Genomic DNA, 15,316 nt, shown 5'->3' with positions numbered 1-15,316 from the left:
TCAGGCGGTTTAAATGATTGCCAGATCGATTTTTGGCGGGCGCGAATTTCATTTTGATTGCCCGCCAAGTTGTACGCGCAGTTGACTTTAACTATGAAAACACGTGCACGACTGAAATCTAACAATAAAAAAACCGAGATACACGCTGTAGTTTCTGAGCTTCGCAGATCTTGCTATTTTCCACGCTGTCACCCGACGTATTCGTTGCACTTTGACCTATTTCCGGCACTCCTTCAATTCTTCTCGTCTTGAATATCTGAATTTTGAGTCCCCTTTTACCCACTTGAGTTTCCTCCAAGCCTCCGAGCTGGCGATTTTGAAACTCTCTCCACCCTCTTGGCTGCCTTTCGTATCTACAAGCCCACTCTATACCACTGAGCACCTATCCATTGACCTTTAAGTAGTTCTTTCTTTCTTCGGTGTTTGTATTGTGTTTGCGCATTCCTGATTCTCATCGCTTGAATTCAATATATCGCGTCGTCATATACAGGGTGTCTAAAAAATGAGATCTACTGGCGCGAGACGGCCGAGCCAATGAGCGGAGCTGGGCTTCGGGCGCTCGTTGGCACGGCCGCCTCGCGTTGCAGAGCTCGCTTCTTATTGGTTGGCGTTTTTCATTAATAACTCGTAAACGAAGCCGCGGTTTGCATTTTCGCTAAGGAAAAAGTTACTTCAAATAACCTAAGGAATCCACCATTTCCGGATTGCGAGACATTTCTGGGACACCCTGTATATCCGCTTACATAGCAGTCACCACGTGCTGACTACTGTTGTGTTTAATGCGTGCTTATCTTGTGTACTTCTTCTTCTTGTGTATTTATAAATATTAATAGGTTGGTAAAGAAAGTAATTTCGGTTCGCATCAATAGATAGCGTTATGTTTGCATTGTCGTTCTTTTGTTAAGGTTATAATGTTTTTTTATCTTCAGCTTCGGTAGTTGACACGTTTAGCTTGCTATAGAAAGAAATTTAGTTTCGCTTACAACTGATAGTTTGCTGTCGATTTTAACACGGAGTGCAAAAATGAATATTTTCGACGCATTTTACTTTTTTATTTTCATACAGGCTAGAAAGCAGCCGAGGCTCGCAAAGAAATATGCGAAGTTTACGGCGTCGATTGCTTAACAGATCGCACGTGTCGGAATAGGTTCAACAAATTTCGTTTCCGAAGATTTTTCACTCGAAGATGACGAACGTTCTGCTCGACCTTCAGAAGTCGATGACGAAATCAAAGCCATAATTGAATCGAATCGTCGTATAACCGTACGAAAGGTTGCAAAAAGGTTAAACGCGTCGCACACAACAATTGAATATCGCAGATGTCTTGGACTTGTTCAGAAGCTCGCAGGAATTGAAAGAAATTTGCTTGACGCAACGAATCGGTATTTCCGATGCGCATTTTAAACGTAACGCGATCTAACCTTTTTTGAAACGAATTATCACCGGTGATGAAAAATGGATCGTTTACAATAACATCGATAAAAAAAAGCCTGATTCTGGGCTCAAGGCTTATCCCAAATCTCTGCAGATTTGGGCAGATTCTCTTCGTCGAAGAAATGGTTAAATATGGCCGAGAATTGTATTTTTTATTTTTTTTTTTAAATATTTATTATTTTTTTAAATATTTATTTCTTTTTAAATATGTTCGCAGAATTGTACTCTGAATTGTCTCAATCTCTGGTCCCTTTCTTTGTCATTCATTCAGAGTCGGCTCCGTCTATTCCGCCACGCAAACCGTAGCTTGTCAAGATATTAAGAGCAATGGTCGAAAGTGATGTCATCATTCTATCGAACGATGTAATAGAGATTTGAGATTCAATTGCACGGTTAAACAATGTATCACTTTCGTATTCTTAAGGGGAAAGCCTGGCGCAGCGGATCGAGAACGATTTTGCTTCATAAATTGATTGTTCAATGTGAAAATATTCTTCCAAAAGCGATTAATAAAATTGGAAATTTCATGCCAAACGGCTGATTGAAACTATTATATTTGACTAAACTATATTATTTTAGTGAACGTTACAACGATGATTATCCAGTAGTCATTCTGTTCACTGTGTAGAGAAGGGAGAGATTAGAACTTTCTAATGTTTTTACTTTTCATACAATACCTAATTTTCGTCAAAAATCATTTGTTCTGGAAATCATTTATATTTTAATATAATAGAAAATTATATTAATTATATAATTATATAATATAATTAATTATATTATATAATTAATTATTATCAATATTTAATATTTATTAATTATTTCTTTAATATTTTAGTAAAAAAAGGAAACAGAGGTGTATCGTGTGCGTTTTATGGATAACGGTGCGGCAGTCGACACGTACATTAGGAAACGCGACTTGAAGCACACTTTATGGTTCTCGTTCCACGTGAACTCGCGAGCAGTTGATGGCGAATGATTCGAATGACGATCGACTCGATATCGACTAGGGAAAGCTGTCAAGGAAACCTGAGAACGAGGTTGCAACAGCTACCTCAGCCACGTAGAGATGAAGACGGGCCAAGCTGAAACTGGGAGATGTGGGATCAGCTACCGGAGCTGATACTGACGCAGATATTCAGTCACCTCGGTCGTGAGGATCGCGCCAACGTTGCACGAACTTGTCAGTCATGGAACCGTGCACTTTCATCTCCGGTTCTTTGGCGTTCCGTCACAGTCCTCATCGATCGTGATCTGCGGGGTGACTTCCCATTGGCGGGAGAACTAGCCGTGCGTAACGCATACATAGATACACACACAAATCAAAAGATATATAAGGTGGAAATTCGCCTAACGCGGGGCAGCATTTAACAATTAACCTAATTAACGCGTTAAACAATTTATTGGACGATTTTGTTAACCTTACTGTTGTTGGGTTCGAGTCGCGACTTTGTGGAGCTCGTTCGAGCAATATAATAATATATTATTATATATTATATATATAATATATATTATATGTAATAAATAATAATATAATAAATAATAATATAATAATAATATTGATTTGTAAAACATAATTAATGTCTCCAGGCGAAATATGGACAGCACATGCGCATTCTAGAGCTCGCTTGGTCGCGACCGTACATTCTGCCAAGAGAAGCGCGCATAACTCGTAACATTCAAGCGGAAGCTGGTACCGATTTCCTGACGGTCGTTCGTGCCAAGAATGTCCAACTGAAAAAATTGATACTTACGAACTGGATCTTCAGTTGTAAATGGGGGAACAGAGGGAAGCTCCTTTATGCACTTGCAAACTTTTTAGGGTAAATTTATTCGCACTTTCTCTATATCTTCTATCTTTAACGTTAGAAGCTCGATTATTCGGGCATTTACAATACCAGATTTCATACCGATTTGTACCAGGGACCATAACTGTTATGATCAATATGAAATAATTGTTGCGTAAGAAATATTATTTTAATTTGATTTGGATCTCACTCTGTGTTACAAAATTATTGTATTTCCGGGAACTGAGAGGTTCGTGAGGTCATTTGAAGTAACTTGAAGTAACAGTTATTAACGAAAAACTCTCATTGGTCAGTGTTTATCGTTAATAACTCGTTAACGATGCCTCGGAGAACATTTTCGTAAAGGAAAAAGTTACTTCAAATGATCTCAGGAACCCCTTATTGTCTCTTGGAGCAACAAAAAAACTCTTGTTGTGGATATCATTGGAGATCGTTTTGGTCGAATGCAAAATAATTTTACACCCTATTACAGATTTTAATTTTTTTGCGAACAATTGAAATAAATATTTCTCGTAGATAATAATTATCGATGCAAGGCGCACATTTGATCGAATCTACTTAGGAAAGACTCGACTGTTCGAGTAAAGAGGCATTATCTGATTCGAATTGCTTATGTTTTCTACATAAATCGATACGATTACACAGCTGCCAGCACAACTTGGAAACGTTGAGCTTGCTAAATGCGAACCTTGGCGTGAGCGACGTACTCCGGCTTCTAGCGAGCGCTACCAGGGGTTCGAGCGAGCATCTGACATATCTAGATCTTCGCGGCGCATTCCGAGAATGGCAAGCACCTCATAGCAATTCTAGGTACAAGCTGTATAGTTTATATTACACGAGTCCGTAATTAGCCGTAATTTAATAATTCACATTCGCCAACCAGAATATCTCTACAGGCTGTCCCAAAAATCTCTCGTAATAACGAAAATAGGGAGGGGGGATAACTGAGACCATTTGAAGCATTTCGTTGATAACTCGTAAACAAAACCGCGGATCGCATTTTCGTTATGGAAAAAGTTACTTGAAATGACCTCAGGACCCCCCCCCCCCCCATTTCCGGATTATGAGACATTTTTGGGACACCCTATATAATCCCTTTGGAACATTGCAGTTTTCTAGGGGCCTCGAGAAAAGTGTCAGATAATTTTGTTTTGATAGATATCAGAAAAATTTAAGCAACTTATTGCAATTATTAAAAGAGATCGTATTTAAATATTATTTATATATTAATACATATAGTAATACACTAACTGAAATCTTTTAGCTTAAAATCTTTAAGCGAAATAAATAAAAATCAGCGAAATGGGAATGTGATTTTAATTTAATTGTTTTTTTGTGTTGAGGTATAACGAAGAAGCGAATTTCACCAACTCGTTGAAAATAAACTTTCAGATATTTGCGGCTGCTCGGACGGTTTCGCGCGTTAACCGTTCTTAGGCTCGATTATCCAGCGCTGTCGGATCAAACGCTAAACGCTCTAGCAAACGCGGCGCCGAGACTGCTGAGAATTCTGCACATATCTGTAAGGGATTCCGACTCCAGGCATCACACGATCACGGACACAGCTTGGCACAATTTGGCCGTCGTCTGCCCCGACCTAACAGTCTCCTACACTATAGGTACAAAATGATACGGAGTGACGTGAAAGCGATCGTTAAATTCTCTATTTAACCCCTTCCCGTGCAATAACGACGCGAGCTCGTGATCTAGATTCCAAACAGATCGCAGAAACTGTTTAGTTTAAGTTTAATTTAAATTGAGATATATTAATATAATATTATTATATTATATATATTATTATTAATTAACAATTATTAATATACATATTTATTAGACTCTGTTTAGAATCTCCATCACGAGTCCGACAGGATATTGTAGGGCAAGAGGTTAAGCGGGGGAGAAATGTTATACAAATAAATATAGATATTCTCGTAAATGATAAACTAAAGAATACGCTTCTATATACACCATTTAGTTTCTTAAGCTTGATTTCTAGTTAATATCTCCCATTACGAAGATATGTGCTATTTGCTGCTACCCAGTGTGCCATTGGCTAGGTTTCAAATGTTCAGCGGCCACGTGTGGGATCAGAGCAGATCACGTAACTTCCGAAGCACTGTTGGACTGCTTATCGCTCATTACACCAACACGTTAGGTACATTGTGAATTTTTATGAATTCTCATTCAGGATGTACGCAGCCTGGTTCACTAAATGATATAACACTGGAAATTTATTATTATTCCAATTATTATATAATATAATATAAATATTGTATAATATTATATAATTATTATCATTATTATCACAGTCGCTTATTCTTGATTTGGTACAAAATTCGTCAGCAATATATATATTATTTCAACAGAGTAATATTAAAATTAAAATTTGCTGGCCAACATTCTACAGACGAGAACAATTCGAATGAATAATTACGAATAACTAAAATATTGCATTGTATTGCAGCGGAAGTAATGTTACAATTGAGAAATAATCGAGAAATGCTGGATGACCTATTGATCTGTATGCTGGTACACTGTAAGCACTTAACGAGATTGCAATATGACGGTATACTGAGGAGTCTCGACACTTTACAGGACATCTGTCAACTCCAAGCTGAAAGCAAGACCCGTAAGTAGGAAATACGTACAGCGACGAGCACATACAGGGTGTCCCAGAATTATGGTACTTTCAGGAAATTGGAGATTACTGAGGTCATTCGAAGCAACTTTTTCCTTTACAAAAATGTTCTCCGAGGCATCGTTAACGAATTATTAACGAAAAATACTGACCAATGAGAGGTGAGCTCGCTTGGCGCTAGGCAGCCGAGCCAATCAGCAGAACTGGACGTCGCACGCTCGTTGGCTCGACCGCCGCGCGCCGCTTAGAGCTTGTCACTCATTGGCCAGTGTTTTCCGTTTAATAACTCGTTAACGATGCCTCGGAGAAAATTTTTATAAAGGAAAAGGTTGTTTCAAATCGCCTCAGGAACTCCTCATTTCTCAGAAATACCATAATTTTGGGACACCCTGTATATAAGTGAGTATATATAAATGAAATCGAAAAGAAAAAGAAAACAAATCGAAAATGAGTAATAGAATAGTTTTTCAACTGGGCCTTTGCTGTCGAGAAACTCGACTTTTTAATTTTTAATTAATAAGCATTGTCGTATGTATGTACTGATATTGTATCATTCCACCGAACATTTCTCCTTAGGTTTTCGTACAATTCACGTGAAGCCCCGCAACGTTAACGCCCGGAATCGCGTCATCTTGAACGACATCAACTACCAGTACGACCACAAGATGGTGGAACAGGGTGTGGATTTTCGTATTGAAGATCCTGCCTCGGTTCTAGTGTTCTATTAACGTGTTTTTCGATCCTTGTGGCTGTCAACGACTGGTATCTGTTCCGCTGACATCTCATGCTATTACAGCCAGAAAATAAAAAACTAATATCTGCCCATGTTGGTAACAATTGTTATTTCTTTCTCGTTGTAGAAATTTATTTTTATAATTTTGATCATTTTTTACTCGTACGTTACTTTTGTTATCCTTAGCGAAAATATTCTACGAGGCTTCGTTCACGAGTTATTAACGAAAAACAGTGACCAATGAGTTTCTCGCTGATAACTCGTTAACGATGCCTCGGGAAAAATTTTTGTAAAGGAGAAAGTTGCTTCGAATTACCTCAGGAATCTCTAATTTCCCGAGAATACCATAATTTTGGGACACTCATATATTTCATATGGTATAAAGTGGACATTGCATTGCAATTGGATCAGGTAATAAATTCACAGTGTTAAGAAATTGCGTACTTCTTTTTTTGTTTTTTTTTTATTCGACATCGAATCGTTGACAATCGCGCCAACATTATTTTCATTCGTAATAAATACAGCGTTATAAAATAGTTCCACTGTAACAATTTATAGAAATATGTATCTAGGAAAGTCTTAAATAATCTTCTAACAGCCGTTAATGCTATCTCCCCGGATCCGATTGAAAATTGTTATTCGTTTCGTTCGATTGTAAGACACAGTTTTCGATGAATAATACAGTTTTGAGAATATTAATTCTAATAAATGGAGTATAAAAACGGTGTATAAAAAAGTAAAAAATTTAAATTCTAGATTTATCACATTATGCTATTTATAATATATTATTCGTGAAACGTTCGCCTAATTCTAAAATAATCACAACATTCAATTTCATGTATATTCTACATCGAATATTGACGATTTCTCCTAGTTAACCTATCGAGAACGATACGCGATTCTAAAATCACGATAACATTATCTTTACGTGAATACTAAAAATTCCTTTCTTGTTTATTAAAGAGTATAACATATAATGAAGTTATTATATCGAAAGAGAACTAGAATTCACGAAATTGGGGACGGTATTTTGATTGCAAGAATTGTAAATTATATATTGCGAGCTTAAATTAATGAATGAAAAAATTTACAAATATTTTCGATGACATTCGTTTGCATACTTATTATTTACGTATAGCACAGAAAATTGAAGCACTGCAGAGATAAACTTATCTCGAACAAGTTGTTTGTAATTCTATATAATAATAACACACTTTTGTAAAGTACTGGAGGAATTAAATTTACCGTTAACTCTAACGCTGGTACAGTGGTGCACGGTTAAATTTACACGACCCAGCCCCCCACTCTTCTTCTACCGTAGACCCTCGAACTCTGCGAGGCCTCATCACACAGCAGACAAAGATAATTATAGTACCAATGGACAGCTGAGATTCTTCCGATTAAAATGAGCCCAAACATGACGTAAATCCGCTTACATTTACCGTCAAGCTTATTATTTAATTCGTAAATTAATCGTATTATTTAATTCGTGCTTATATTAATTAATTCGTAAATAGCTGAAATTAATCCGACTTACATCGGATTCATTTTAATCAGAAGAATCTTAGTTATCCATTGATGTTACGATTATTCCTTGAAAGCGATAATTGTCCTGGTGTTCATTTGAACACTTTAAATCTAAATATCACGAAAACAACACATTTTTCAGGAAAATGTTAAATCAAACGTTTTGTGAATCTCCTTGAAGGACATTGAGAGGGTAACTTTGTTTCTTTAAATGCAAACTTATATTTTTGATTGCAAATTTTTATTTTACGCGTAAAAAGAATCAGTGAGATTGTATCTATTAAGAAGATATTTAATAAAATACAAAATTTGTTTACTTACGAAATTTCTTCGTTTCTCTTGTATTTTTCTTTTTTATCATTTTACCTTGGGAACGGTGACGAGCGCGGTTACCCTTCAAATAACCTTCAAAGTGACGCAGAAAAAAAAGTACTAGTAAAAGTAACATCGAATAACTTTTGTATTTAACATTTTTCTCAAAAATATATCGTTTTCGAGATACATATAGATTCAAAGTTTTCAAATGTACACGCTGTATAGTAAATTCATACGCAAGAGTTACTTTCATTTAGCAAAGACTATGTCACGGTAGACATCAATAATTGCAACGTCTCGGAAACATGAACCAATGATGTAAGTGAAACTGACATTCGTAATTGGAGGGAATGCTGAAACAGCAGTTGAACAGAAGTTTCCATAATAATTTCAACAAGTTTAAAATAATATATCGACATTGTTAAATTATCTTGCAATGCTCTTACACATTCTGCACTTTCGAATTTCATAAAACTCATTTTTCACAAGCGTGACCGTAGCTTTACATTATTACTCAATTTTGTAAATTATTACACATAGAAACGTACAGTCCGCGATAAAAAGATAGCACGTGCCCAGATATTGTGATTAAATTATTTATCTAGGTACTTTATATTTTATATTTCCAACAATTCTTCCGATATGTGCCACAACGTTGCCGCACCGTTTATTATTTTTGTACACACTTGAAAGACGCAACTTTCTTTCTCTCGTCCATATCAACGGGCATTATTTTACAAAAAAAGTACACGTACAATTAAAATAATGGCTCGCTTCGTTGCGTGAAAATAGCGAAAACATCGCACGCGTCGGACGCGCCATCTTTCAATCGCGGACTGTACTAGACGGACTGTCGAAGACGCCGCGAACACGGCATAAGGATGACTCACGAGCAAAGGCGCCGCCAGCGACGACCGCGGTCCGCTCAGCGGCAAGACTTCATGTGCGTGTTTAGAACGGTCCTGGTCACAAATCCCTTTCCGCAGCGCGGGCAAACGTACGGCCGTTCGCCGGTGTGATAGCGTTTGTGAACCACCAGCGTCGACCTCTGTGTGAACGCTTTGCCGCACTGATCGCACGAGTACTTCCGTTCGCCCGTGTGCGTCACGTTGTGCGTTCTAAGGAGGGTCTCGCAGGCGAAACACTTGCCGCACACTTCGCACGTGTACGGTTTCTCGCCTGTGTGCGAACGATTGTGGATCTCCAGGCCCTTCGCGGTCTTCAGCTCCTTGCCGCAAAGGGCGCACAAGTAACGACGCCTCTCGTAATTAGGCGTGTCGCCGTGAGCCTTCACCGTATGTTGTTTCAGCACGGACTTGTATTTGTAGACTTTGCCGCAGACGTCGCACTTGTGCATCGAAGACTGTTGTTGGCCGGCCTCGTTCACGTTCTCCTGCATCAAGGCCGCCGGGTCGTAATGGTAGAGCCGATTGTGCTCCTTCAAACTGTATCAATGCGATTCGTTTAAATTCGAGCCGTCGACGGTTTACCGGCTCCGTTTTGTTCGGTAAGAAACAACGGCGATTATTAGACCGCGGATTTTTATGCAAAATCAACATTTTCTAATGTTGCTTGCGTGGAAATCAGATCGAAGCGTCATTTCTCTTTTAACCCTTTGCACTCGGGGCACCACTAAAATTTATCAGCAAAGTTTAGCTTTAAAAAATTGTTAAGAGTGTAATTGTTGCGCGATTCCCAAGAGTCAATTTCATATGCATAACATGCATTTTGCCATATAAAATAAAAGCACTATAAGTTATAAAAATAATTTTATATTTACAGTTAAAATAGCTTCGAGTGCAAAGGGTTAAAACACTATGAAAGGCGTCAAACAATATCTTTCAATCATTTCGGTTTAAGAATACTTTTACCAAACGGGTTGAAGTACATCTTCGAATAATTTTTTATAAAATTGTTTCCTATATTCGCTATTGTTTTCTATGTAATCACTTCTCGACTTTTGCTATGATTTACTTTAATGAATTTTCATAACAAATAACATAATCTAACAATTTCTTTGAAAACTGTTGCTTAAGATAAGATTTCAGCATGATCATTCAGAAGCCTGTTGAATAGTTTTCTGATAAAAAATACTACCATTCTGATAAACCATTGACAATACTAATTGTGTATTTAATTTTACAATATCCTGAAATTTTTTAATAGACGCAATCGTCGTGCTGTAACATCGTGTATGCATTTTGATATTATCATCTTTGAAAGATTATAATCTTTTAATTAATCTTTCCTGACAAAGTTCACTCGATTGTTCTCTTATCGAAAGAGTAGCGCTGGAACGAATAGAATCCGCAAAAGTCTGTCGACGTACGTTAACGGTAATCGAAAAACATAATACCTGTATACGTCATCGAATGTGCTACCGCAAGCGTTGCACTGTTGATACTGCATAAAGTTGTGCATAGCCGTGTGCGTTATCAGCGAGTCCTTGTCGACGAAATTCTCGCTGCAGATTTCACAGGTATATTTCACTTCTCTGTGGTGTCGTTTCGTGTGCCTTTCCACGTCGATCGCGTTCACCCCCATGAAGTTGCACTGGCCGCAGGGGGTTGTTTTCGGCGTGTGCGACTTCTTCACGTGCGCGTTCAGCATAAACTGTTGCGGGTACGTTTTCCCGCAGATGGTACACTTGAACGGTCTATGGATACCGTGTACGATCCTCAAATGGGCTACCAGCCTAGTGGCGAAGTGGAACTTCTCTTGGCAAAGATCGCACACTTTCTCGTTACCCTCGAATCTGGAATGTTCCAAATGGTCGATAAGAATTTATGATAATTGTCCTATAATGTATAATGTGTCATATATAATATATTATATCGTCTTATAATGTATAATATATTATATTGTCCTATAATATATATAATATTATAATAATAAAATAATATATATATATACATATATACAAGGTGTCCCAAAAATGTCTCGAAATACGGAAATATGGGGTAGCTGAGGTCTTTTTAAGTAACTTTTTCCTTTGCGAAAATGCATATATATAATTTAACAATTTAATTATATTATAATTATTAATAATATTATATCATACTATATATATATATATATATATATATAATTATATTATAATTATTAATAATATTATATTATATTATATATATAATTATATAATCTTATTATGGTATATTTATAAAGCAGATCGACAAAATCGTGTAAAAGAACTCACTTTTGTCTTGGATCCAGAAGAACGTCTACTACACTCTTGATTCTGAACTCATCGCAATCCGCGAGCTTGCCGTGATCAGTGATCCAGTGGCTGGAATGAGGAAGCCTTCATTGATAACATTACAAATTTACAAAAAGCATCATGAGTGCTTTAGAAAGTGGTAACAAAATATTACGATCATATATATTACATGTACCATTGCTAGAAAATTACCTGTTCGAAATACGTTGAAGAAGCTGTCGCTGCTTTTCGTAAATGCGAGTACGCGAATACGTCTCATTTTATTCGCATAAATTAATCGTAATCAAATTATTCATACGATATTACGATTATTCTGAAGTTGGAAGAAATACAAAGGAAATTGGATTTAATAGTATTTACAACAAAAAAACAAAAAACAACGAGAAATCAGCATTGTTTATTATTGGTAAAATCGATTAACTTACAAAGATAAGGTACAATTTGAAAGAAATACTATGTAATGTCTTTATTATTAACACTGTACAATATATTAATGACAATATACGAGTAATATGAATATCGAAAATGGTTCTTTTACGTTTCTTAAGATCTGAAATTTTCTCGAGCATAGGTCGACCTTTTTATTTTACGAAATTCTTCAACGTTTCTATTTACTATTTGTTTCAAAATTTTAATACCTTTATATACAGGGTATCCAAAAATTATGTGACGGGTTCCTGATGTCATTTGAAGCAACTTTTTCCTTAGCGAAAATATTCTACGAGGCTTCGTTCACGAGTTATTAACGAAAAACAGTGATCAATGAGTGGTGAGCTCGCTTCAAATGAGCTCAGGAACCCCTCGTTTCCCGGAAATAACATAATATTATGTTATATTATTATATTATACTATATTTATAATATTATTATAAATAATATTATACTCTAATAATAATATTATATAATATTATACTATATTATATACTATATAATATTATATTATATTATAATTATTAGTAATATTATATTACACATACTCGTATAATGATTCAAAAGTAACAATAATCCGCGTTACATCAAGCGATGTAAAACATAAAAGTATATAAAAAAACATGAAAAAAGCAAAGCTTCGAAAGCTTTTCATTCCCAAAAGAACTGTACAGCACTGCACAAGTTCAATGATACGTTCTATTGTCTGTTCCGTCAGGTCTCCGGCTGCGATTTCACGTGGATCTTGCGGTGTTTCTTGAGGAAGCTTCCGGAGACGAATCCCTTGCCGCAGTCGTCGCACCGATAGGTCCTCTCTCCGGCATGATACCGCAAATGCAAGATCAAAGAGGTCCTCTGGGTGAACCTACGGCCGCACTGGGTGCAAGCGTGCGGCTTTTCGCCGGTGTGTATGCGCTGATGGATACTTAAGTTCTCTTTGCTGGCGAACTGTTTGCCGCAGAGATTGCACATCGCGACCTTCTCGTTCGCGTGGCCACGCCTATGCGCCATCAGCCTCCTCTTCGAGGACAACACCGCGCCGCACAGGTCGCACAGATGCTCGCTCTTCCGGCCGAAGCCGTGCTGCTTCCTCAAGTGCCTTCCGAGCAACAGCTTCTGCGCGAAGCTCTGCAAGCAGATGCCGCAGACGTGTTTGTGCTCGGCCTTGCTCGTCGCCGAATCCGCCGGCAGAACGTTCGCGTGCTGCAGCCTGAGATGCGCCGTCAGGTTCTTCTTGTATGGATAAGACTTGCTGCAATGCTCGCATCGGTACATCTGCTTCCTCGTGTGAACGTTCACGTGCTCCAGATACTCTGTTTTCAGGAAGAAGCCTTTCTCGCATTCCTCGCACTGGAACGAGTATTCCTTCGTGTGCCTGCGCCGATGGCACTCGAGGTTCGACTTCTGGTTCGACCGGTAGTCGCACAAGTCGCAGGCGAACCTCTTCAGGCCTGTGTGGATCAGCTTGTGTCGGGCGATGTTCATCGGGCTTCTGAATGTTTTGCCGCATTCGTCGCAGCTGAACGCTTTGTCGATGCCGTGCAAGTTCTTCAGGTGCTCGACGAGCTTTCGCGTGTGGCAGAAACAGGCGCCGCATTTCACGCACTCGTGGATCGCCCGGGACGTTGACCGTCGTATTCTGAAACACGGGTATTCATTTAATTTTTATCATTCGGAATTTCATCGACGGTTCAATTATATTTCACAATTTTTGGAGCCTGATTCTTGTTGCTTTCATCTGAAAATAACACGGCGATCACAGTAGAGCTTTGTTTACATCGCGGGCATAAATAAAAGATTTGTTCGATGTAATTGATCTTTTTTTTTTAAGTTGTAGGATCTAAGAGGATCTCTTGTTGTTGTAGGATCTCTCTTTAAGATATTTCTGTTTTGTTAGATTTCTTTGATTTAGATCATGGATAATTGAATGAAAAATTGGGAAGAATTTGATATAATATAAAATATATTATTAAATACAGATCCTCTTTCACCATGTTAATGACTATTTTTCGTCCACCTTGTATACCTTTAAATATTTAAGGATCAGTTAATGATCATTTAATATTTTTTAGTAATTATTGTAATAATTATTATATTAATGATATATATAATATAATAATTATATTATATTAATAATATATACAATATATTATATTAATGATTGTTATATATTATACAATTATTATATTATTTTATTAATTATTAATATTTAATGATCATTTAATGAAATGTCAGACACAGGTCACTGTAATTGCAATAAGATTGCAACTTCAGCTCCGATTAAGTCGATCAGCAATTATTTTCAATTATTATCAATTTATCCGTTTCATAAGAATTGCTTCGTCGACCTCAACATAATTATTATTTGTTTCTGTGAAATTCAATCTTTAATCTATCGAGTAGAGACTATTTCCTTTTATGTACTTACGTTGCGCATTTTTCTGCGCAATCTGAGGGTCAATTGGAGAGACATTACTGTACCGTGAAGTGTTCAACTATGATGCATCGATCGCGTTATCGATATCGCAATGATTCATTAAGATTCTTGACAGCAAATTATTCTCGGATGGACACGTGCTCTTACATTGCTGCCCATGAAATACCGATGCGATCGAGCTGACCATGCTTGGAGGAAATCGACACCGAGAAAGCAGCGAGATATTGAAAAATAAGTGATTTTTATTTATTTAATATTACAATCAAGGTTTCGTTTTTATACAATACTTTGCAACATACGCAAACGAAGTAGAATTAAATTCCGCCAAACGATTTTATTTGAAAAAAGAACTTTAAAAATATTTGAAAGATAGTCACATATAAATAAATATAACTGTGTGTGTGCACTTACGTTTAGTAGATAATATTTTGCATTACATATCTTTATGTATTTATAACAAAAATGTGAAAATAAAGTTACAAAATAATAACATCGGAAGAATATATAATAAGTGCCATTATACATTATTTCCAACTTATTAAAAACATTTAAAAAAAGATGAGACATTAAGCAATATTGCACACGACAGCATAAGCAACAAATGTCAGATCATAATATATTCAGATCAATCGATTGCCTTTTCCTGAACCCTGTCCCCGTCGATCTTCCGATCCTCCCGACTCCCACGAAATTCCGTGGATATTTCGCGCAGCCCTCGAGTGTAGTCCATGATGAGCTTTTTCACCGAGATAACAGGCAACGGCGGCAACGGTCCCGGATGT

The 15,316-nt window shown here is 37.1% G+C and overlaps 2 protein-coding genes and 1 long non-coding RNA gene across 9 annotated transcripts; 2 read left to right on the top strand and 1 right to left on the bottom strand.

Moving 5' to 3' along the window:
* Window positions 1-498: 498 nt before the first annotated feature.
* LOC117224820 (F-box only protein 39) lies at window positions 499-6,702 on the top strand. 7 transcript variants are annotated; one of them, XM_033477966.2, is made up of 9 exons: window positions 886-1,559; window positions 1,652-1,797; window positions 2,270-2,721; window positions 3,022-3,254; window positions 3,885-4,049; window positions 4,632-4,858; window positions 5,236-5,394; window positions 5,704-5,868; window positions 6,454-6,702. In XM_033477966.2, exons 3-9 carry the CDS (start codon window positions 2,530-2,532, stop codon window positions 6,603-6,605), a joined length of 1,293 nt encoding a protein of 430 aa, XP_033333857.2. In that variant the 5' UTR covers window positions 886-1,559; window positions 1,652-1,797; window positions 2,270-2,529; the 3' UTR covers window positions 6,606-6,702. The 7 variants fall into 7 exon arrangements, with proteins under 7 accessions (XP_033333861.2, XP_033333862.2, XP_033333857.2 ...); XM_033477967.2 differs by having other exon boundaries at window positions 886-1,579; XM_033477970.2 differs by lacking the exons at window positions 886-1,559; window positions 1,652-1,797 and adding an exon at window positions 499-833.
* Window positions 6,703-7,054: 352 nt separating this feature from the next.
* On the bottom strand, window positions 7,055-10,220 carry LOC117224844 (uncharacterized). Its single transcript, XM_033478019.2, has one exon. The coding sequence runs from the start codon at window positions 9,849-9,851 to the stop codon at window positions 9,378-9,380; it is 474 nt and encodes a 157-aa protein (XP_033333910.2). The 5' UTR covers window positions 9,852-10,220; the 3' UTR covers window positions 7,055-9,377.
* A 21-nt stretch (window positions 10,221-10,241) lies between these two features.
* Window positions 10,242-14,096, top strand: LOC117224845 (uncharacterized). The gene is made up of 2 exons (XR_013034137.1): window positions 10,242-11,808; window positions 12,816-14,096. It is a non-coding gene; the product is annotated as an uncharacterized LOC117224845 (long non-coding RNA).
* The last annotated feature ends 1,220 nt before the right edge of the window (window positions 14,097-15,316 follow it).

This window comes from Megalopta genalis, chromosome 9, assembly GCF_051020955.1.
Source record: "Megalopta genalis isolate 19385.01 chromosome 9, iyMegGena1_principal, whole genome shotgun sequence".
NCBI classification, from domain to species: domain Eukaryota; kingdom Metazoa; phylum Arthropoda; class Insecta; order Hymenoptera; family Halictidae; genus Megalopta; species Megalopta genalis.
The sequence above is the reverse complement of the archived record's forward strand: the minus strand, read 5'-3'. Positions and strand labels throughout refer to the sequence as shown.

What these genes read in the sequence shown, in the direction of transcription:
- LOC117224820 (XM_033477970.2), top strand. Translation starts at nt 2,530, where the DNA reads ATGTGGGATCAGCTACCGGAGCTGATACTGACGCAGATATTCAGTCAC. An exon ending in GCACTTGCAAACTTTTTAGG is followed by an intron (nt 3,255 to 3,884) that starts GTAAATTTATTC and finishes ACGATTACACAG; the next exon opens with CTGCCAGCACAACTTGGAAA. An exon ending in AACAGTCTCCTACACTATAG is followed by an intron (nt 4,859 to 5,235) that starts GTACAAAATGAT and finishes CTTGATTTCTAG; the next exon opens with TTAATATCTCCCATTACGAA.
- LOC117224844 (XM_033478019.2), bottom strand. Translation starts at nt 9,851, where the DNA reads ATGCAGGAGAACGTGAACGAGGCCGGCCAACAACAGTCTTCGATGCAC.